At 40.2% G+C, this 25,125-nt stretch overlaps 1 protein-coding gene across 1 annotated transcript; it reads right to left on the bottom strand.

Annotated features, from left to right (window-relative positions):
- Nucleotides 1–1,000: 1,000 nt before the first annotated feature.
- Nucleotides 1,001–25,125, bottom strand: Ctso (cathepsin O). The gene is made up of 8 exons (NM_177662.3): nucleotides 24,951–25,125; nucleotides 16,089–16,194; nucleotides 15,394–15,533; nucleotides 12,697–12,864; nucleotides 11,291–11,412; nucleotides 6,190–6,353; nucleotides 5,435–5,527; nucleotides 1,001–3,500 (listed from the first exon to the last, which is right to left on the bottom strand). The coding sequence occupies exons 1-8, from the start codon at nucleotides 25,059–25,061 to the stop codon at nucleotides 3,466–3,468; spliced, it is 939 nt and encodes a 312-aa protein (NP_808330.1). The 5' UTR covers nucleotides 25,062–25,125; the 3' UTR covers nucleotides 1,001–3,465.

Here is a 25,125-nt window from a genome sequence, read left to right as displayed (position 1 = left end):
ACACCATAAGTATCAGTCTTCGCTGCACTGTAATACGCATGTAAAGTGGGACCATCTGTTCGCTAGCTTCCACATCTTGGATCTATCGACTTTCCAATGTTTAATATGTAAAGGAAGAAATACAGTATTTTTTGCAGACTTTTTGTCAGTATTCTCTACACAATAATAGCATACATTGTGTTATTTTATCACAGCTAACCTAGAAATGACTTAAGAGTATAAAGATGCCAGATTATATCAAAATAAATGACACCTCACATGTAAGAACTGATCGTCCATGGATTTTTGGACCTTTGGTGCTCCTGGAACTGGTATTACAGTGTTATAGAAGGAAGATGACCATGGATTTCAACTGCACCACTTGTGTGTATGTAAGGTGTGCATATGTGCACACTCACACATGTACTTACATAACACACAGTGAGGGTTAAACAGATATAAATACAGAGGAAAATACCATGGGCTAACAGCAAAATCTCAGAAATCAGTAGGCTAAATGGTAAATGCTGAAATGGTCCTTTGTAACTATCTGTGTGGTACACTTCTAAGCAAACACCAGTTCCTATTTAAATGGGGAATACCTATTTTGTAAGCTTCATTTTCTCTCATCATATAATAAAAAAGGCTTGTAAATAGATGTTTTATGACTTGAATGCCTTAGAATCCTGGAATAAGTGCTACCTGTCAATGTTTGGCTTTCTCCAATAGACTCAATGACGGAGTTCTTTGTATCTATATTTCTTGATGACTAAACTATATAAACCATTACAGCAATTCCCCCTCCCAAAGGATCCTATAATTTTTAGTGTAAATATCACAGTGCTGACTGCACTTTATCTTTACAGTACATAATGCAATGTCATATTTGTACTGGTGACTCTTCCACTGGACCGCATTCCCCTTTGCTCTGGGGACTGAGAAAAAGGGCTATTTTAAATGATAATTCTTCTTCTTCTTCTTCTTCTTCTTCTTCTTCTTCTTCTTTTTTTTTTTTTTTTGGGTGGGGGGGCTGGCCTTGACCTCAGAAATTCACCTGCCTCTGCCTCCCAAGTGATGGGATATTTCAAAGGCACTGCAAAGTTGACCCATTTAACAGTTGCAATGGGGACCTTGTCAAATCACTTTCAGGACCTGTTGGTGATCTTCAGTATGAATGCTGTGTAGTAAGGAACACATTCGGCTGCTCTGTCTCTGGTTTTCTGGGGCAGGAGCACCCATGAGCTGGTGTATATGCGTCATCACTTATTTACAGGGGATACAAAGGTAGAGAGAGACCTCTCCATAATGCTTATTTGAAAAAATTTGCATGTTATCTTACTGATTTCCAGTGCTGTAAAACTTGTGAGTAAAATGATAACATCATTTTAGAAATATAAATCTGGGGAAATATAGGACACATTATAGTAGCATCTTTCAAAGCCATCTGTTCTGCTCTGGAGATTACTGTTCAGGACCTACTGTGTTAAAGGTCACATAGTTTAGTTACTAATAAAGGTTGTCAGAACCATAGGGAGTTACTTACACCAGGCACTAACAAGAAAACGAAAGGAATAAAGCTAACAAGTCACTGAAAGGGAGTGTTACATATAATTGATACATAACAAAAACTATCACAAAAAGTGTTTGAAGTGCATCACATCAAAACTCATCATAACTCTATACAAAAATAAAAGACAAAAGCCAACCAAACAAACAAACAAACAAAAAAAAAACCTAAACTTTTATGAAGATATCTCCCTTTTTATTTTAGGTTGGCTGGAAACAACTGAAGAGTGTAGATAGGAGATAATAAAAAGTGTACCTCCCAGAAAGGATGCGTGAAAGAGAGGATGGAGACAGATGTAGGAATGGGTTCTAAGGAGGAGACAACTTGATTGTCTAGAATTCCTTTTGACTCTATGGCCTGCTTATACAATAGCAATGCTGCTGACAGAAAGAAAAGGTAAGGAGAAGAGGACCACTGAGCATTGACAACAGATATGGGAAGATGATGAGAGGAATCTTGGACATGGTGGAATTAAAATCATCTATGGAGAAAAGCACATTGGATATAAGGGTTCAAATCCAAGAAAATGTAAATATAAAGCTTATCGATACTAATAAATATCTATTAGTGCTCATAAATAATAATAAATCATAGACTACATATTTAAGAATAAGTTACTTTTAATTCAAAGTCAAATGTAGGTTGTATTATTATAAATGTTATCAATCCAGAATACTTAAAGAGTAACAGTGATTTTGAAAATTTCAAGTTTATCTGCATTTGAAACTGGGTATTAGAAACATTGCTGATAACATAATGAAAGTCATTAAGAAACACTATAGCTGAACTACATTCCTTCCTGGATTCCTTCGATAATTAGGCTACTTTATTCAAAACCTTAAGAAATGTCTTCTGCCGTTTCTTTACCCTCCATGATCTGCACATTCAAGATTGCTTCTCACTGGTACAGACAAAAGAGTAAGGAGCTTTGTTATTGATGCTGGTATTCTAATGAAGGACATAAACAAGGAGCAATGTGAGCCTGTGTCAGAGATTTTGTTTTTAAGTAAGAGATTGGGTAACAGAAATGGAATACAACCAACGGTACTGAGTTACTTTGGACTGGAAGGTAAACCACCAGGAAACCATAGGACTTGTACCATAAAGGACAAGAGAGGGAATAAATGTGGACAATACTTCATTCTCTACCTCAGAGGGAAGAAGGCAAGAAGCTAAACATTTTGGGTGTTTAAAAGTGAAGCTTTATAGACATCATGACTCCCTGGAAGTGGCATAGTGTACTCCTTATCACACTGTTGTCACGTGTTTATTTAACTCCAGTTGGATTGTCTCTCTGAAGATGGGATTCTCTTTGTGCATCGTTGTTTCATCTTGGTGCACATTTGTTCTACTGTCTAGAGTAAGTTCCATTTGCTGAAATAAAACAACTGATATTCCAAATCTGTTCACATGGAACAGAAGGCCATTCTAATTATGAGGCACACATTGCATCAGGTTGAGAGTTCTTGTAGATGAGGTAATCTAAGACTGGTGATTATAAGTCACAAGGGAAAAACAAAGGCTCATCATATCTTCAATTCACCCTGACCAAAATACTTCCTTAATGTAGACAGCCAGAAAGACAACAAGCAAGCAAAAGTCCCAACTGCTTCCAGGAGGAGAATACTATGTGACTTCTGATCCCACCAAACTCTCAGAGGTGCACACTATCCCACAGAGTCCGTTGATCAGTCAACGTCCTGGGGATTTCCTATGAAGTTTGGCTGTCCATGTCTTTGCAAAAAATAGAATGTCCTAGGTTGCTTTACAAAATGCCAGTTTGCTCTTAGAACCTCTCTGTAGACAAATTGTTGGAACTTGAAGGTGCATAATGCTTAGAGTTGAGTATGATGTTGGATCACACTATGAAGTGCATCATTTTCGTAGTTGTCTCATGGTGAATCCAAAACAATTCATGATCACACAAAGACAGCAGCTACAGAGTCTGCAATGCCTAGTACAAAAGGTAAGGAAGGATAAAATTTTAAGAGAAATTTCCTCTGCACAATTTGCTTGACAATTTGAATTTTCACTTATGTTGAAATATGTTAGTTTCCACTACCAAATTAGTAGTTATGCTTAGCTGCCAGTATAAGAAAGGCAACACTAAAGGCAAACAATAGAAGAACACTTAAGATTTTTGTTCTAAAAATCAAGCCATAATACACGAACATATATTAGATCTACTCTTCCATGATATGTATTTCCTAAGGGATATTTATACCTAAAATATCTTATGGAATTTATTTTAAAATGTTTAAAAATGTAAGCTCTTAGATTTGAAGTTCACTATGATTTAATACAACATAAGTGTTTATAAGCTTTCTTAGTGCATCAGAATATAGAACTAGCCATCACAGTAAGAGCGTTAAGAGCCCATTTGAAAACTAAATTTCATTTTAATGACCAATATTTTTTAATTTGCTTGGATTATGGAATAGTCTCTGCCTTTTGTTCCTGTTCATTGTAATACTGTGGGTGGCACTGGGTATACAATGTTCAGGAAATAAGGTTGGTAGGCATTTGTATCCCAGGGCAATCAGTAACCAGGAGGCCTCTGGAGACACAGACCGTGGAAGCAGGTAAAGGGAAGAAGACATCTGGGAGGCGAGAAAAAGCAGAGCCGTGAAGGCAGTTGTGAACCACATCTTCACTGTGTGCACTGGACTCACCAGACCCACAGTCCTGGCAGAGCTTTCTACACAGTCAACTTTTAGAGCAAACTAGACACAGCTCCCTGCTGCGTTAAGAAGCTATGTGAATCAGCAGCAGAGGCTCCTGGGCAGCTGAATCTCAGCTGTGAGCTCCTAGGGCACAAAAGCAGCCATGAGGATGATGGAGCAGCAGGGGCCTCTGCTCTGAGAAGTTGGCTATTTCCAGTATGGAATCCATTTGGCTGTCTAGTAGGACAGGTTAATTACTAATTTTCATCGCCTCTATGCCCTGGGGTAAGTGAACAGCGATCACTAGATTGCAGCAAAAATACCTACTCTTAAATTTTGCTGTAACTCTTTTATCTGTCTCAGAGGGATAAAGGGCCTGCAAGTTGTGAAGATTTGTGGGCCACATCGTTAGAAATCATTAAAACGAGAAATGAGTGTTTCTCCATGCAATTCAGTTTAACTCGAGGATTTAGAAAATTTGATGGTTTTCCAGACCCAATCTTACACTACAGTTCTGAATACAGGTTTCAGCATCAGTGGTAGAACCCCGAACCACCTCTTTCTGTTTGCTTTTTTGTTAGGTTTGTTATACACTATACAGGCATCTGCCTATTTGGTAAGTCTTGCGGTTTCTATGGGCATTTTGTAAGCCTTTTCCAGGTGACAAGGTCCAAATTAAGCAAAAATAAGTGTGCTGTACAGATTTTCGTACTTTAACACAAAGAAAACTTGATTCCTGATTTTTTTCTTTCCATGCTTCCCTTGCTTTTGCAACATCGAAGATCAACTCCAGGGCCTTGAGCATGTTACTCAAATGGCCTCACACCGACCTATAGCCTCAGCTACTCTTAGCCATCTTGAACAATTAGGGCAAGTCATACGTTGTAAAAAGTCAAACCGGAGCAGGGGCATGTTCTGGGGAAGTTTAATAACCTAGATGGAGTATATAATCTGTTTATTTTTAAGTAGTTGTTTTGTTAAATTATTGTTTTATTTTGTGTTTTAACACACACAAACACATATAATATATTTTTCATTTTGTATGTGTGTTTAATAGTGTATTATGAAACACTTCATTTCTCATTAACAGGATAAGCAACCACAAAAGAGATTAACACCACAAAAGGGCACTGAGCCCATAGGAAGCACTCAAGTCTGTCATGATCATATTTTCAAAAAGCCCTTCATATTTAACCTGAGTTTTCAACACAAATTTATGACTTACCACAAACATTACCTCCCATTTTCACGTGGGCATAGCCTTCTACTCCCCAGGAGGATCCCCAGGAGTTTCGCACCATCCAATATGGTGTATTTCCTACAAAGGTTAAGATGCTCAGATACACTGATAAACCCATATTGATTAGGAGCAAATACATTTCCATATTTAAATTGAATATGCCATCAATGTAATTGCTGCAAGAGAAGCATACTATAAATATACAGTGATAAAGTGCATTGACTTTCTGCAAATTATTTTCTGCAGGCAGCTCCATAAACTTGAACTGTTTATTCTGTCATCCTATATGGCAGACTCTGTTATTACAGAAGCAAATAGGCCAAGGCAAATTCGTTCCCATGGAATTAGCAGGTGGAGTGTTAAATACATTTGATAAACTATCAGGTTTTTCACTCCTGCCAACACTTACTCTAAATATCACAGATGAAACATTCACTTTATGTGAATAAAATTATCATTCACAGACTAGGCTGTGGCTCAGCACGGGTTGTGTACACACACATACACACACACACACACACACACACACACACACACACACACACACACTCGGGAGGGGGGAGAGGGAGGTGCGGAGAGAGGGAGCCGTAAAAACGTGATTGATCTGTCGAGACAATTCCATGAGGACAATCAGAGACAGGCAACTTGTGAGGCACAGCAGAACACCTCAGTGGCGTCCAGTCCAGGCAGCCTTAGTTATGAGCCCCATCTGGAGAAGGATTCGGGGCGCTAGTACTTACCTGTCCTATCAAAGCCTGTGATGAGAACGGCATGGTTGGCCTCCCCACTGGAGCAGTGATGTTGGATTATGCCCCCCAGATAATCCTGCCAGCTCATCGCATCAACTATCACAACCAAAGGGCCGAAGGACAGAAGTGCTCTGGCCATTTCATCCTCTTGGCCCCTATTGAAGGAAGATATAGACACAGGTCAAGAATTTAGCTTTGTAAGGCAAAAGTAAAACACGACATTTTAAATCTGTGTTGTATCAGTATATGTTTAAAAGCAATCACAAAAGAATACACACAGACATTAAATGCAAGAGAGTTTGACAGTCCAGGACTGTACCGGACTCCAGGATGTTAGGAGCTCACCCTCTTTCCATATCTTTTACTATGAAATATATCTATTTTACAGTCTTGTCAGGGACCAATGTTTTTGGCTTTCCAGATATTTAACACATATTCCAATCAGCATAAAACACAAAAGAGAAATTCTGTATCCCTGTTGAGAAGATTTCCAGGAAATAACACTTTTGGGTGTATGAATCTCATTGGCCAGAACTCAGTTATAGGACCAGCGCAGGCTTCTAAGGAGATATGGACAAAAGTTTGTATTTGGTAAACAAAGCATTCCTTTAAACTGCAGGGTTCATTTTAATAAAAGAAAGCAAGTGTAAAGTTTTGATATTTGTTCATACTTCGACACCTCTAGAGATGAATATCTGAAAACAACAGCACCCACTTTTGTCAGTGAACATTAATGCCCGTATTACAAAGAAGCTTCCCACAGAGGGACACAACCAAAGAGGAGTCAAAAAATAAGAAAACTTCAAGATGCTCGCAGAACTAGGTGCTAGGTTACCGAGATTGCAAAGCAAACAGTTGTTACTTTTACAATTACTGGTTTATAGCAAAATCCAAGTTTACCCAACATTTGGCTTTCGTCCATCCTAAATGTGTACGATCAAACCACTATTTACATCTTTCAAAGGCCAGCCTGTGGGTGAAGGATACTGAAACCATGGCACTGGTAGTTAAGGCCGTAAAGATAGCATGTGGTGGTTTATTGCTACCACAAGCTATGAAGGATTAGGGGTTTTCGGAGTAAATGCTTCCTTACTGTGCCTGCTGCGGCCAGTTTCCAGCAAGGGGACAGTTTGCAAATGAAGGTCCTCCGACAGTCTGTCAGTGCAACAGACTACAACAAAAATGGGGACCTCACTGTTCACAAGGGGTCTTCCCAACTATTACCTGATATTCAGCTTTTACACTTGGAATTTTTGCTCTATTAACTGCTGCACAGAAGCATCACAAAAATATGGGGAGGGAAAGGAATATAAAATTTTGAAAGGTTCTGTACCCAAAGAATGGCTTCAGATTTCTCGAATGCTGGGTTCAAACCCCACCTGTATACTATAGTTATACCATCTTAACATCCATACACTACACAAGTATAAAATTATAGAATTGAATAGATGGTATGTTGTGTGGCATGTCTAGCATGAGTTATCATCTTATATAATAAATCTATAATAAATCTTATATGGTTTACTCAAACCTTATAATCTTTCTCTGCCTTCTCAGTTACCCAAGAACAAATTCAGTTCAGCGTAGTATACAGCACAACCATTTTGTCTTAAAATTCTTTGAATATTTTGCAATTCATATATATTCTCTATATTTACCCAAATACAATAGTCCCCATCTATGTAAGAGAACAAAAGACACATAAGTCCCTCTCATCAACAATCCACTTTCAAGGACACAAGGCAGAGAAGGTTGAGAATGTACCCATTCTTCAGTGCCAAGTACGAGTCATTGCAATAATCTAGTAACAATCTCCACCTAGAGCCAACTGAGGGGACATGGAGCAGGTGCTAGCAGATTAGATATTAGGTAGCCCATGGTCATGACCCTCAGAGAGCTGCTCCATTTGATCTCTGACATCTGAAAAAGTGACAGTGCCATCATTTCTTCTGCAGAGAGCACGGCTTCCTCCAAGTTAAACCCTGTGGCCTGTGCTATCTGTGTCCCTCAGTCAGTCCCAGATGAACTACATTGCTGAGAGCCGGCGTAGATTTCCATGTGGTTACATTTTATTCCACAAATCAACAACTTATAAAATCTATAGTCCTCAAAGAAATCCTGATTTTTTTTTTTTTTGTCACAGGGTTCATTGTTTAAGGTCAATACTTTCTGTTACTGACATCTGGATATTATCTCCTCTTCCAGAGAGCTTGGGGTGATAATATGCCCTGTCCCTAGTTGGGATCCCTGCAGGGCACAGTCACTTCCTTCCCTTTGGTTATCTGCACAGCAGGTCTCATACAGCAGTTTGAGTAGTATAAGCCCCATATCTGAGGAACAAAACTTCCTGGAAGACAGCTAGCTTGATAGTGTTTTGCCTTAAGCCTAGGTGATGTTTGTATTTTGACTCTACCCTCTTTGTTGATCTTTTCTGTTTCTGCACAGTGTTTTGTGGAGGATCGGCTGACTCACTCTGCCTTGAATGATAGGATTTGAAAATTAGACCATGAAAACTAGAGACCATGATCTCAGAACTAGAGAGGGCTATGATCAGGCTCAGAAGTGAAGAGGCACGTTTTTCATCCCAGCCTTATAGTCTGTAATGCAGTGTTCCCACGTCGTAGACTAACATCTGGTGCAAGGAATGATACAGATATACCCGAGATCTGGACTCTAATCAATAAAGCAGATAGCAAGGAAGACCCTCCAGCCCCAGCTCCCAGCACAGTAGTCCACACCACTACTTCCCAGAATAGGGGTGACCTTCTAATAAACCCAGGAATCATGGCAGCATGGCCACCTCTACCTCAGATGCACCCTCATCTCAAGGGTCTTACAAGGTGATTATAGTAGTTTTAATGAGGCTTAGAAGTGTGCATCTCACCTCTGAGTCCAGAGTTCCTCAGTCATTGGCCTCAAGTCATAAGTAAGATTCTGGCTGAAGAATAGAACACTTTGCTCTGTTGTGTCCTTCCTCTCACTTGCTGGGGTGTCTCACGGTCACTGCCCACATCTCTCAACTGTACTGATAGATAGTTCCTTGCCACTCTCCTCTTGCCCGAGACCCCTTTGCCCCATTCTGCTAATTCAAGTTTTTCAATTTTTCAGTCTGAAAAGCCTAGACTTTCCCATCAAGAAGTGTGCAGTGCCAGGCCCTCATGAGAAGAATGAACTCCGATTTTCACCTCCCTATTCTTCGAGTCCCCTGGCAGGTCCTCATATGCTGGCCTTGATCTTTTTTCTACTGGAGACACATTGGTCTCCTCCTTGCTCTGCAAGCTTTCTAGGCAGGCCTCTGTCTCGGGACCTCTGCACTCCTTTCCTCTGGTTGGAGCAAGGATTCTACCTTCATGAGCTCATTCACTTGAACTCCTTTCTCAGGAAGGCTCCTCCAGGCAGCCCCTACTTGGAATGCATACTCTCCTTTCCCTGAGAGGATTCTTCTTTCAAATCTTTCACTTTGTTCTTTTTAGAAGCCCATTCACCAAACACACCGTGTTTCTCTTTGTGTTATTTGTCTGTCTCCATCACCACAGCATGAGCCTCCTCAAGGACCGGACTTTGTCTACGCTCCTTGTTGTCCAATCCCCAACAATAAACACTAGCCAGTAGTTATCAGAATAAAGGAATGAATACATAAATTCATGGTCTTTCTGAAGCCTCATTCTTATAGTTTGAGGTTACTAGGAAAAAATTTTTTTAATAAAGAAAATGGCTGTAGGGATTACATAATACTGGAGTGTTCTCTTTCTCTAACCTCATTCATCACAAGTCTCCCCACCCCCACTCATTCAGGTGAAACTATTCTTCTGTCTCTTCCCTGTTATCCACTTACGATCATGTTCCCTGGGAACAGTTATTCCCTTGATTCCAATTACTTACATGTGGAAGTCTGGGTTCTCCTGCGAATAGCTTTACTTTCCCCTCCAGGAAGTGGATTACCTTCACTCCCTAAGGAGACAGTGGCCAAGGTCCTTATATACAGAGCCCTGTGCAGCCAGTCATGGAGGAAAGGTTCGACTGTGTGTTCTTAGGGCCATTTTCACGTCCTTTGCAGCAGGAGCTGTGTTGACAATCTTTCGTGCTCTGGGAACTTATATGTCTATTTAAAGGGCCATATTTTGTTCAAAGATCTAATTTCACCCCTGATTGCAATTATGTCCCATGTAGATGGCACTGGGTCCAAGCAACAGTAGCCATAAGATATTCTATGCCCTTGTCTGAAATAAATGATTTTATTCCTGATGATGTTTTCACAATGGCACAATAACCCAAAAAGCATTTAACAATAGATTCCAGAGTTGCTCTCTTCTGTTGTCTGACTTCTTATTCTAAAGGTGCATTTTACTCATTTGTGGGACTAAATGGCCCAAAGAATTCTCTGGCCAGCTTTGACTTTTTTCATGTGACTTTAAAGGTATTTAAGTGATTGTTTACACTTGAACTCACCCGAAGTCACCCTGATTTTCAATGTCCAGCACTCTTCCTTCCCTTTGACACCTTTACTCATCCTGCATCACCTTCACACTCCCACTACAAGCATGCTATCTATTTTATCTTCAGTGCCACAGTCTTAGCTCTAAGTTTTAATACGCTTGTCTTGAGTTTTTGAAATAGTTGCTTACTTGAAAACTACAAGAAATATTATGGTCAGAAGGGTTTCTTGGGTATGTAACCTGGGAGTGACTATCCAAATCACTTGTATTCCACATTCAATCCAAATCCATTATATTCTATACAATGTGAATTTGGACAGACTCAAATATTAAGACTGCGAAAAGGCTCATTGTTTTAGCATCTGAATTTTGTGAGTGGTGGTAGATATAAGTTGTAGCTTTAAACTAGGTTAGAAGTTATTCATTTTAAATTTATTTATAGTGTGACTGTATATTGAAGAACACGTAGATTAACTTTAATAGGCTTCTTTTATACACCACTGTGACCATCAGTTGAACTCTTTAGTAGGAAGTTGGTTCTAAACTGAGAGTATGGAAGGGTACCTTTATCAAAGTCATTAATTCTGAAAACAGATCCTGCAGAAACACACACACACACACACACACACACACACACACACACACACGTCAGTTACCTGAAGTTATATGCAGAAAAATCCTTGACTGAAACTCCAGCTTGTGATTGAGGAAAGTGGCGACACTGGCCATTTACTGCCTTGAATGGGTACTGTGAATCTGCCACCAACTTCAACTGTGTCTAGAGGAAACATTGACAAAGTGTTCACTGCCTGTTGTTTGAAAGGTTAAGTAGAGCTTGTTTCTTCAATGCAGCCGAAGAAGTCAGGCCTCACCAAAGTAGCTCATGGGCAGTTTGATCTTAAAATTCTAACTGATCTTAAAATTCTAACTGATCTTAAAATTAGCACAAGAAGGTACTTGTACTAAACATCCAAGAAAATTGGAATCCTTAACTTTTAATTTTTTAATGACTTCCCTCTCTATAATCTATCTATCTATCTATCTATCTATCTATCTATCTATCTATCTATCTATCTATCTATCATCTATCTATCTATCTATCTATCTATCTATCTATCTATCTATCTATGTTAATAACATCTTGTCATCTTTTTTCCTGAGGGCATGTTAGGGGAACACACTTTTCTTCCAGGGCTCCTAAGACCAAGGCAGCAACGCTCTGTGGCCAGACAGTGACCAAATATTCTTCCTTGATATTATCAAAATATCTTTTGTTGTGCTGCATTTCTTGTGGTTGCCTGTAAAGGCCCATGGGCTGAGTTTCTTCAAAGGGTGGAGGCTCGATTACGGTTATATATAATGTGTCTACACAGTCACTGGCTTATAAGGTGAATTTGGAATGGGAGGGCATTTGGGTTTGGGCAGCACTGATTGGATGACTTGTACAATGGCCTTCTATTTTCTCATTTCATGCCACTGGTGCTGGATGTGGAAGAGTCAGAGAGAAAAATGACAAAACTAGACTGTGACAAAGGGCTGCAGTGGGAAGTTGGGGGCTTGGTGACAAGATTCCAACTTCCAGTGCATATTTCTTCATCTATGGTTATGAAAACAGCTGACCTATGGTGTCCCACCTAACATCATTCTGGACAACCATGGAAACTAGTAACTGCATATCCTCATCTCTCTGAGAAATGATCTGAGTGGTTTCCATGTGAAAATTACCTACTAAGAAAAGTGAAGAAATCTTTACAATACCTTTCTGCACATGTGTTTAAGATGTCTTCAACCCTTGATAGATTGATAGCTAATTTACCTGGAAGCCATTACTTCTAGTATCTTCAGGGCATGTGATGTAACACACTTGAACTCTGTCCTAGCACATGCCTGGCCTTGGCTTGATGCCCTACAGTATATGTACAGAAGAAGTTTCTGATTAAGTCATTCAAGCTTTGTCTACTTCGATTTCTGAACATTGAACTTTGCTTAATATAGGAGTGATTGGATTCTAGGAACACAGCATGTAAGAGGAAACCAGGGAATAGAAAGCAGAGACAATTACCTCATTTAGCCAGCGCAAGGCACAGAGAGGAGAGCCACCGAGGCAGCCAGAATTATTAAAGGAGCAGTCGATGACCTGCTGCACGCTCAGGTAATCCAGAGATTTCCCTTGGATTGCACGAGCTGACTCTATGGCACTCACCACGCTGAAGGCCCAGCATCCTCCACACTGCTCAGAAGACAGGATTACTGAATGCTAGCACACAGTATCTAAGTCAAATTTATCAGTATCTATAGATACAGCCATATAAAGAAAATAGTAATAATAAACAGAAAGTGTCCAGAAAGCAGAGACCTATAAAATAACTATTCATTCAAAATGAAATTAAAATTCTCTCTCGAGCATTGGCACCTTGTTATTTTTTTTCAATTATTTTATTTTATTTTATTTTATTTTATTTTATTTTATTTAGGTATTTTCTTCATTTACATTTCCAATGCTATCCCAAAAGTTCCCCATACCCTCCCCCCGACTCCCCCACCCACCCACTCCCACTTCTTGGCCCTGGAATTCCCCTGTACTGAGGCATATAAAGTTTGCAAGACCAATGGGCCTCTCTTTCCAATGATGGCCAACTAGGCCATCTTCTGATACATATGCAGCTAGAGACACAAGCTCCAGGGGGTACTGGTTAGTTCATATTGTTGTTCCACCTATAGGGTTGCAGATCCCTTTAGCTCCTTGGGTACTTTCTCTTGCTCCTCCATTGGGGGCCCTGTGATCCATCCAATAGCTGACTGTGAGCATCCACTTCTGTGTTTGCTAGGCCCCAGCATAGCCTCACAAAAGACTATATCAGGGTCCTTTCAGCAAAATCTTGCTAGTGTGTGTAATGGTGTCAGTGTTTGGAGCCTGATTATGGGATGGACACCCGGGTATGGCAGTCTCTAGATGGTCCATCCTTTCGTCACAGCTCCAAACTTTGTCTCTGTAACTCCTTCCATGGGTGCACCTTGTTATTTTTTAAGACTAAGTCAGTAATGTCACTACTACAAAGTAAGCAGGCCAGGCTAATGAATTAGGGGAGGTCAAGCAAACACTTAGAGGGATGAGTGTTTTATGATTAGCTCATAACTTCTGCTTATGAATCACTGCTTCTCGGGAAAATAGAAAATGGGTTCTAAGGAAAGGAGCTGCCCCAGGACTGGAACAGAGCCACATGAATGTCTGTACAATCCATAGAAATAGCAAGAGGGAGAGGAAAGGAGGGAGATGGGGCAAGGATCCAAAAACTTGGCGTAATCTCAAGACCACACCATATCCTGCAGAACTAGCACAGGGAAGTCTTGAGTTGTACTTGTGGGGTGATGCTCCGAACAACACTGTGGTTTTCAAAGGTCTTACTTGGGTTTCTAACCTCAGTCCCCATATCAGAGGAAAACAGTCAGCAACTGAAGATGGATTGATCCCTAAATCTAAGTGTTTGTGTGACTGGGAACACCACATCCACAGCCAACATTAGTTAAGCCACTGAGGCAGATCCTACAGAAACCCACTACCCTCTGGGAAGGACTGGATTCATGCATAACCCACTACTTACACACACACACACACACACACACACACACACACACACACACACACACGCAATGGTTTGGTGGCAAATTATAATGACCAACTATAAACACTGAATCTGAGAGTGAGGAAAGAACATTTTAACCAGATGGAAACCATGGAGAGGGGGAAGGACATAGCTGCTGATGCCATCTGGGAGTACCGTCTGTGGCTGTACACCTGATCTTCTCTGACTGGCTACATAACCAGTTCTGACGGTGGAATACATTGCACTAGGAAATGTGACTTAAAAAGAAAAAAGGAATACTCTTTAAATTTCTTCAAACTAGACAGATCCCTGTGTATTACAAATCACACCTATCCCACACTGTGCTGCCATTTTCTTTCTTATTTGAAACCACTCTCCAAAAAAATCTTCCCTCTCAGCACCCATATCTGAAAGTACAGTGTGAGTCCTTTTCATGCTATATTCCATTGGCATTTTTATACCTATTGTTTTTCTTATATATTTGTAGATCCTTCAGCAAGCAAAACCAAAATGTATTGCTTTGTTTATTAGGTTTTTTTTTATTTGCTTTAAACGTATTTCAAAAAGCTTTTAAGCACTATGACCTAATCTGGTTTTTCTATGTCCACTCTCCCTTTACCATCAAATCTTGGACATAGCTGATCTGTAACAAGCATATGCAGGCTTGAACTACACTGGAGGCATTTCTAGGGACACAGGTTGGGTGATACAGGATGTTATAGGGAGCGAGCAAGCAGAACTTGTCTTCTGATAAAGCTCAGAGGATGAAGTGAAGATTAAAAGTCCAGACAATGTGTGACTAGACTCATTTCACTCTCTGGTTCACTTTCCTTTTGAATCACACAGCCAGAAATGGTGTTGACCTTCCTGATGTTAGTCCCCAGAATTCCTGGTTTGCATAGTAGTATGGCTACTGGGATATATCCTTGAGGTGTACATGCAGCGAGGGCAATGGTCATAGATAAGTAAGCACACCCAGGCAGGTTTAAAAGTCAGAATTACATCACTATCTCTCCTCTCTCACGGAGCCTTCTTTTCTGTTTTGTATTACTCAGGTGTAATTCTATGTAGAAAAAAATCACGGGTTCCTTGATTTGACCATTAGGTACCTTCTAATGCTTAGACAACAAAGAGTAAAATGCTGTCATGCTTACCATCTCCTGGTTCCTTACAGGATTCACAACATGCTTGTCCCTCCAGTCAAATCTCAATGGCAAAGACACATTGGGGATAGGTCTCTGTCCTTCTGCTGGGTATCTGGGAGCCCAGGCATATTTGCTGCCTAAATACAAAGCTGGACAGAAGGAGGAAGACATCATGGAGAAAGTTATTAGATGAAGGGCTACTCTGGGGACTTGTTTTTGGAATATCTTGTGAAGCAAAGCAGTCACTACCTAGCCAACCTGTCACATGAGATTTTTCCTCAGTGCTTTTCTGTAATAGGAAATGCATTTTACTGAAAGCTAGGAATGCAAATTTCAACAACGGGACAGGAGCTGATGTAACATGACTTGCTTGATAGAATTGGGCCACTCATGAAAAATGTGTATAATTGACATTGTTTCCTTTATTATTACTCACACAGACATGAATATCCTAAACAGAAAGGGTGCTAGACAACTTGAAGTATAATGAGACAATTGATGATTACAGCTCTGTGGATGTGCATAGAAATATAGGTAGTTCTTCAATTCACTTCCATTATGTTCAGCACATGGCACATACTGTAAAGTTGGCATTTTAAAAATACCAATCATCACACACTTTACAACACTTTCAATTAAACCACTCCATAGTTAGACAAAGAGTTAAATTTGGGAAATTAATCAATAGAACTGCCAGATCTTACCTTTAAACTCTTCAGGAAACAAATAAGAAAACTGATTTACTCCATAGAAGGCAGTGGAGTTTTCATGAGGAAAAGAGTTCAAGTATCGGTGTCTATGAAGGCTTTCCTAAAAGAATGAAAACAAACTTTATATATCTACTATTTCAGTTCACCGAAGTTATAAAGGTATAACTAACTTGGAGATTTGGGGGGGCGGGGTGCAAATATCAAACCTGATTTTCAGGCAGGGCAAAATGTGCCATATGCACCTGTAATTCTTCCATAACTCCCCACACAAGCTGAGAATATCACACACAGCGTCTTTAAAGTGTTGACAAGCACTAGACACTGGTGACACACTGTAATTAAATAATTACGTACAGGAAATGTGTCCCCATGCATTTACTTTTCTCTGTGCAGAGTAACAAAGCCTGAAAAAGGACAAAGTTGATAAACGAATTAAAAACCCCATTCTCTTAAGCATGTTTTCTACAAGATTTTTATTTGGGACAAAAAAGATTTTTATAAAAGATTCAGTCTTAGGGATCTCCCAAGAAGTTCTGGTTTTCCTACCAAGCTGGAAGGAAAAAAAAATGTAACCATAGCTCTGTACTTCATCATAATTTATCTTAGGTTTGCTTTTTCTATAAATATTCCTACATTTCCTAACACTGGCTCATCCTGTGTGCTGCATGGAAATTCAGGGACCACTTTCTCCATGCTAGCTTGAGTACATATTGACTTTTGCACTTAGGTGTTTTTGTTTATGACTTAGAAACCAGAAAGCAAAACTGGGACAAGTTTATCAGTCTGAATTTTCACTATGTGACCAGCACTGAAGACATGGCTGTAAAAACAACAGCTCCACAAAAGCCATCTACTTTTTAATAATGATATATGTGAAATTTTCATAGGGTCTCCTCTTAATATCCTTCATCAGTTGGTTTTCAGCAAGATCACAGCTGAGACTCAGCAGGGTCTTGCTTAATTCTCTCTAACTGAATGTACCTAGAAGGACTGCTAACCAGTGAATTTTAGAAGTCCTTTTGAGTTTCAGGAACTTGCTCCTGGAGAAGCAATGCTTTGAATGTAACCAACAGATATACAACCAAAAATAAAACTAAATTTAGAAGTTAATTTTGCATAACAAGAGTGGTAACACAGGCCGCCGAGGGGTGGCTGCAAAGGAATGTACAGGAAACATTCATAAGATGGTTAATTTACTTTCCTAAGCAAGGTAAAACAGGGCAGGAATAGAGAATGCCGGATATTTGGAACACTTGGTAGCCATGACCACACGCAGCCATGAGAACCTGGGTGGCAAACCTCCATCTCTGGGCGTTGAGCTGCTGGTGGCTGAATTGTCAGGAACCCACTGCAGGAAGCTGCAGTTGCCATGGTGGCAAACAGCTGATGCCTGAGTACTAAGGTTGGCTATATAGGGCAGACACAGAGAGTCTTCTGATAGATTGCTATTAAATTACAGCCACTTGGTGACCTACACAGAAAAGAAAAACAGCAACTCCCCCAACAAACAAACAAACAAACAAACAAAAAACCCAGGGCTTATGTCACAACTCTCTCTGTTTCTCTCTCTCATTCAAGGTCAGTGTTAGGCTGCAGTGAACAGCGGATCCTGGTTCTCCATGTTCTCTCATAGGTATGTACCTAGGATGAGGTTAAGTGTGAAAACAACACATAAATGACCATATTGGGCAGGAAAAGCCCAATGATTACCATGCTTCTGGCATTTGGAAACTAATTATTTTGGCCAATAAATTTTACAACTTGTATGAAATGGGAAAACCGCTTAAGAAGCAGATTACTAAACATGAACGAAACCGAAAACACGAACCTTTATCAGCTCACAGCCTTACAATTGTGATAGAAAACTGACCCAGAAAGAAAACACTAGTTCCAGATGGCTTCGATGATGAATTCCATACAAATAAGAAAGAAATGACACGAGTATGATAGACAACAAAGAGAAAGGATACTTCACAGCTTAAACTGGACCAATGTGACCTTGAGTCTAAACCAGAAAGGGAGCCCAAGAAAACAGGACGACACATGAATAACTCTTTTGAGTACAAATGCAAAATCCTTACTGAAATACTAACAAATCAAACCCAACAGTGTTTTAGACAGAAAATACATCATGATCAAGTGGAGCAGATACACAAATGGTACACGGACTAGCACAGGAAAACATGAACATAAGGAATCACTTTAACAGAATAGGGAATCAAATGACATGGAGTTCTTCCGTAAGACGGTGTATGTTGTCTGGGATCTACAGCATGCTTGGGATTTGTAACGATCAATCTATTTGGTTGCCAAGTAGTTAGAGCAAGAGTATTTTAAATACTTGTAGACCTAATTGTAAACGATTAGAAGATGATTGCCAGACCTTCTCTAAGATATGGATCTCACAGTGGCCCCTGCAGCAGCCGCCCATGTATGGCTCCTGTGAATGATGGTCTCTTTCACTTGCTAAACCAGACACTGGTTGCAGGCTGCCAAGTGTCAGTGTTATCACCCCTGCAATCACTCCTGCCTTTCACAGCCCTCTAGCACTCTGCCAGGAACAGTCTACTTATCATGGCTGATGTCTTGCAAAAGAACAAAATGTTCTGCCATTCCCTAATTTCACCTCCCTCTTTTAACTCTAGCAACTCTCAAAACTCCCCACTACCAGATTCGGAGGAATCATAATTCTCTTACATCCCTGTGCAAATAAATGTGCACAAGCCTGATTTTTAAAATAAACTGAATATCTTACTATTGAAATGTAATATAAAGATAAATATTCAATCTCTCTGTACCCCACTCTCTTAATTGACAAATTTGGTTACTAGACTATAGGGACTATCTGTAATTCTGTTGGGAATATCTCCCCAAGCTCTGCCTTCATTCTTAAAAGCAGATTATAGGAAGCCTCATTCGAAGACCATGCTTTCACCTTGCATAGGTTAGAACGCAGCAAGTATTTCTTGCTGTACTACAAATGAAGACTAGCTAGCTATAGCAAACAACCTGCTATTGTACTCATAATGCAGCAATGCCAACAGAACAGGCTACCTCAGAGCATGCATTCCTCTATTAGAACTCAATGCTAGTTTTCACCTAACATGAGGCTCACATTGTTTGAAACTGTTGTTCATTTCTGGGATTTTTCTGTTCTTTCCAGTCACTGTACTTGTGGCCTTCAATTCTGACTATTGAAGCAAATGTCTCCAAGCCTTGGCGGCTGTGAGTCTACATATGTCTCCTCTCATTGCATCAAAAGCCGTGTATTAGGACAGAGAGTAGGGGAATGGTGAATCAGGGAGTTCCACTGTAAAGCAGAAGAGGCTATGATGGTGTGCAGGCACATGGTAACCATCTCTAAAGCTACATGCAATGCTCAAATGAAAGACCTAAACCTTTAGTTCTTGGCATTGGGGTAGAACATGGGGTGTTACATATGTGAAGTACATATTCTACCACTGAACTGCACCTCAGCTCTTAGGTTTGAATCACAACTGCATTTAAGAGGGAAAGCCATGAAGAGGAAGTCAAACCGTTCTTATGTAGGAAAACTTACAGCTGACAAACAAGAGCCTTTTAACAGACAAAATGGGAAGATAACTACAGTAACCTACTTTCTATATTGTTTAACTGACTGGTGTACAATTAGATATCTGCTGCCTTAGTGGAAAAGAATTTAAGGATAAAGAATTTGAGGAAAACTTCCAGTTTTTATTAAAAAAAAATATAGGAGAAAACTTGCCTCTTTGATTTTGATAGGTACTATACATCTACAAACCTCTCTAATCAACACTGCATCTTAAGATCCCAACTCTAGAAAGTCCTGTCTTGTATCCCTTCCCTTCCAATGACTTCTGACAGCCAAGCTTCTTCTACCCCTGCCAGTTACTTAACCTTGCTTCTGTATGCTTGTATGCATTCATGCATAAATTTATAAACATGTAAATATGCATAGGCATGCATGTACCTGTATATATGTGACAGCATGCATGTGTATATGTGTGCAGTTATGCATATATATGTGTGTGTGTATACATATATATATATACACACACATACATACATACATGCATGCATGCATGCTTATATAGCTCACACGACAAAACAAAACTTTAATTGTATGATAATCCTATGTACTCTTGTAATCTCTTTCTTATTCTAATTTGCTTTACTGGAGTAGCAAAGTTGTTTTAGTATTGCTTGGAAATGCTTCCAACCCCACTGTCAGAAAAAACAAAAACAATGTTTACTGGAAGTCAGAAGCAGAAAGGGCTGTTTGCATCTGGTAGAGATAAAAGATAGCTCTGCAGATAAGAGGCCTGGACTGCTCTCATGTGGAAATTAGGCTGGAGTTGTAACATTCCTCAGAAACCAAAATTTTTCTGAGAAATCAGAAAGCCTCTCACTCCACCTCTGGCATCCTGACTCTCCAGACCTTTCCAAGCAAGAGAAACAAAGTGGCACAAGATAGATTTGTTTATGACAGTTGATGGTCACGGATATCTTCAACTAGAAACCTATGGGTGTTGGCAAGGTCTTCAATCTACCCCCTTAGAGGAGAGCAGTTGGGGAATTTTTTTTTCTTGCTGGTTGTTAATATAAAGAACAAATTAGATATATACATTTTTTTCCTTTCATGTGTTCAATAATATCTGGAGAAAGAAGCAAATCCTGAGGATCAATTTCCTGGGCTTTGTGTTGTCTAAGAGGAATGTTCATAGCTACCAAGCACAGTTGAGGGATGGGAAGGTTAGCTAAACTGTATTGCTGTTTTAAGTATGTTCTCTGAACTACTACCTCTGCATGAGGTACTTGCTCACCTCATCTTCTCACCTCAGATTAATGAACTGAGGCATAGATGGGTGTATGTTTTTCTTAAAGTCATCCAACCAGCACGTGATGCATGGGTTCAGCCATCCAACCTGTAAGGCACAGGCTGGGGGGCGGCGGGGGACATCTACATTGTGGGTCTTTATGTTGATTTTATTAGGGGAGACAACCATGGAAATTAGACATCTTTTCCCCATTGCTAGCTAGGGTTTCTTGTATTTACTCTAGTTTATTGCTTTCTACCAATGTAAGCAAAGATATTCCTTTCTGATGATGATCGTGCTTGCAGCTCATGCCCTTCATCTATTCATGCTTCAAAAATCAGAGATAAGTGTTTCATTATGTACCAAGGCTGGTCTTGAACACCATGTCTCCAGTGACCCTCCTGCCTTGGCTTGTCAAGTAACTAGGGTTGGATGAAGTCAACCCATTGCCCATCTTGTAAGGTCACTTTCTTTTACCGTTCTGAGCTCATTATTTGTTAAGTTTTGATCTTATCAGCCTTCGCTGGCAAATGCTAGAGTTCAGTGGGTAATAAGTCAGTTCCATGTATGCATGGAAAATGTTCTCTCTGGAAGGTCTGGCAAATCTAAGCAGGGACAAAATATGCACAGATTATAGTCAGCATGGAATCATTGCTGAGAATTTCTCTCAAGACGTGGGAATTGTAAATCTCACATGCAGAATTCCTAGGTGAGAAATATGTTATCCCTTATTAGAAGGGGGACTTTTTACATGTGCATTTATGAAATGAGAGAATCTATTTTCTAATGTACAGGATTTCATACTGCTTTTTAGAAACGAATGCTAGTCCCCCACATATATAATATGCTGTTTGTTTTCAGACAGAGTACATTGGAGGAACTTGTTTCCACCTTCTCAACTACTGTAACTATTGGGGTGACATGTGTCAGTCTAATGTAACTTCTTGGAGGCCTCCACAGACACTATTCTTCACATGTCACCAAGGACATCTACATCAGTTCCCAACACAGGATAACTGACAAATTGTAGGTCAAGCAGATAGTCAGAAGGAAAAATGAATGAACATGATCTGATCTAAGGTTTTTACAAGTTTTACTATATTTCGATATAGACAATGTGTGCTTTAAGCTAAAAATCACCCTAAAATGTCTGTGGAACTGGACTGACTACTCTCAAAGTCACCTCCTCATGAAAGTTCCCAAGCAGCAGCAAGTACAAGGTAGACTTGGGGGAGATAACCAGGATATCTGTGGCTCATCATAAGCACTCATTTAAATAATCTACTTATAATAATCTACATTATAATAATCTACTTATATAGAAATGACCTCAGACACATACACAACTCAGTAAAGACACAGCATGAGCCATCACAGTGTTAAGGCAATGCTCCTCAATGCATGTGAAGCCACCAACTAGGTGGCTTGTCAAGAGTATTCTGAAGGGAGTCTGAAGACCAGCTTTTATTGAATCCATTGATGCCTCTCACGTCCTCCTAGGCTAAGAATGCAGACTGCTTTTGGTGACTGGTAGAGGGCAATTAGGGCCCTGGCATGTCCCTTTTGATTCCCACTGTCGGAGAGACAAACAAGTCTCCTCTATTGCATGCTCCCCAGAGCACTATATCTCCACAGATTCAAATCTACCACCAAACATGGACAGAAACACTAAGTAAATACAAAGCTCTCCTCTATTTAAGTAAGCCACCTAAGGGTTTTTTGTCACAGTATTAAAAAGCCAGAGTCTCTCATCTGCCTTCCACAGGAAAAGCAAAGGGAAAGTGAAGAGCGTCAGCCAACAACCAAGAACCAAGAGCCCAGTCCACCATGCAGGAGTGTGACTTCCCTCCCTTTCCTTTTCCTTCAGGTAGCATGTAAGATATTCCATAATAAGTCATGGAGGAGTCTTGTCTCATTGAATAATAATATAACGACAGCTAGCAGGGCTGCTGTTTACCTTATTGATTAAGGAATACAATTAAGTGGGATTTAATTTAATGGCTCAATTTTACTTTATAACCTACTTTAAAATGTTTCAGTGCATTGCGAAACAAATGGAATTTTATAGATTCTGTACACAATGTGCCATGTAAGAAAACAGTAGAATCTCCAACCAACTAATTCTACAGTGGAAACATTCTTTTTTCAAATGACACTTTTTAGACTTATAAGCTGAGTTTTACTTACCATATATTTCAACCCATACTGTAAAGCCAGACGAATCCTTAATACTTTTAGTCACCAAAGAAACAAAGCCCTCTGCTTCCAACTCTCCAGCTGACACTCTCCAGGAGGACTCACAGTTTGTAGCTATCATTTAATGACTAAGTGCTCAGAAAACAGGTCACTGGACTTATCAGCAAATTCCTGCCAACAGGAACTGCTTGCAAAGCTGTTTTGGTGTTTTTAACCCTAAGTTTTAAAAAAAATGTACTAAGATTTGAAATGTTTTCTTCAACCTCCAACCTCTTACTTCTCTATATGGAACCTTGGTTGCATTTCTCCTCCAAAGAGAATCTAGACGTGTGTCTGGGGATTGCAATCTCCTCAAGAGTAAAATACAAGTAGGCATGGAAATTATAGTTCACACACAAATTCTATTTTGTAATAATTTTTCAGTGACTGTGACTGTAATCTTGATTGTACCTTTACTAGGATTGGGAATGTCCATGGAAATAAACCTTTGAGTATATTTCGGAGGATGTTTCTAGATGGGTGTAACTGAGGTAGGAAGCCCTTGGTAAGCTTAGGAGTCACTGTGTCTCCTGCTGGGGTTCTGGACCAAATAAAGATGAGAAAGTAAGCTGGGATACAGTATCCATGTCTTTCCCTTCCTGGCTGCTGATGTAGTATGGATGTCTGCTCCACACACATGTCACTATGACATCCCTATCATGATGATAGACTGTCCCTGAAAGTGTGAGCCAAAGTAGACCCTTTTTCACTTTCTTTAAGTTGCTTTTCTTGGCAACCTTGCTTTATTTCAGTAAGGAGAAAAAAAATTATACATTACATTGTTAGCTTTCAATACTCAAGATTAGAAAAAAAAAAACTAGTTGGCCAATAAACACCTTATCAACAACCTGTGACACTGACTACCTCACCCTATTGGAAATCAAGGACAGGTCTCAGTAACACACAGGCCAAGGACACTGAGAAATAGACTGGTAACAAGAAATGAGCTCAAAAGTAACAAAAAGGAGAACTAAAGCACAGCATTTTGATTTGAGTACAACACAAGGGTAGCTGAAGCCAAAGAAGGCCGGACTGAATGAATACTGGAACTTCTCAGGCCAAAGAGGACAAGGAGAACGGGGCAGAGCTATGGGGTTCTATGGAAATTTCAGAAAACATCAGTAAACACTAGTTAAATGGCCTAAGAGCAGCATTCCTGAATTCAGATAGACACTGAGTCGAACAGGTGAGTCCTCCTCTAATAAAATCGTGATGGCATTTTCTTTTTTCTTTTCTTTTTCTTTTTTTTTTTTTCAGATTTAAAAACCTTTCAGAGAGCATTAAGTATAGCAACTGAGGCCAACTGTGAATCTGCATTTCGGTCAGTTCCCCTGGTTACTGGGAAAATCTATCCGTGGTCAGCTAACTTGTCCATTTCAGAATTTTAAGGTTGGAGAGCAATTGAAGGATTATTATGAAAACTTTAAAAAAAGAAATCCGAATTTAAGGCAGTGAAATGTCTCCTGTTCTACATCAGTCTCCACCAAGTCAGAGAGAACTTGATGGTGGTAGACAGTTCCAGGACTGAGAAATCATTAACTTCCAGTTATAGGAGGAGAGAGCCAGTGCCCCCTGCAGGCGGCTTTCTATGCGACAGGTTTGGTGTGGGAAAGGCTTTAGGATTCAGGATACTTCTTCCCCTTAGCTTTGCTTTGGACATCTTTTGGTGCTTTGGGATATAGCACAGAAATCCTTGCCCTGGGGAATCAAACTTTTAGGAGGCAGTTCTACTGGGGAAATGCGCGCTTGGAGCTTGGGTCCCTCCCTAGGAGCCCCGGGGCAGTAGAGGGAGGGAGCTTGGTACCCGCAAGGCGGCGGCCTCCCGCTGGTGGCTCCAAGACCAGGTCCCGGCGACCCCGTGGCGGCCGAGACAGCAGCAACACAGTAGCAAGAGGTTCACCAACTGCGGCTTCATCCCGGTGCCCGAGGTCCACTGTGCCCGGCCCGCTTTCTCTTTCGGTTTCTTGGCTCCGCCCACT

The sequence above is a fragment of the Mus musculus genome, chromosome 3, assembly GCF_000001635.26.
Source record: "Mus musculus strain C57BL/6J chromosome 3, GRCm38.p6 C57BL/6J".
In the NCBI taxonomy this organism is placed as follows: Eukaryota; Metazoa; Chordata; class Mammalia; order Rodentia; family Muridae; genus Mus; species Mus musculus.
The sequence above is the reverse complement of the archived record's forward strand: the minus strand, read 5'-3'. Positions and strand labels throughout refer to the sequence as shown.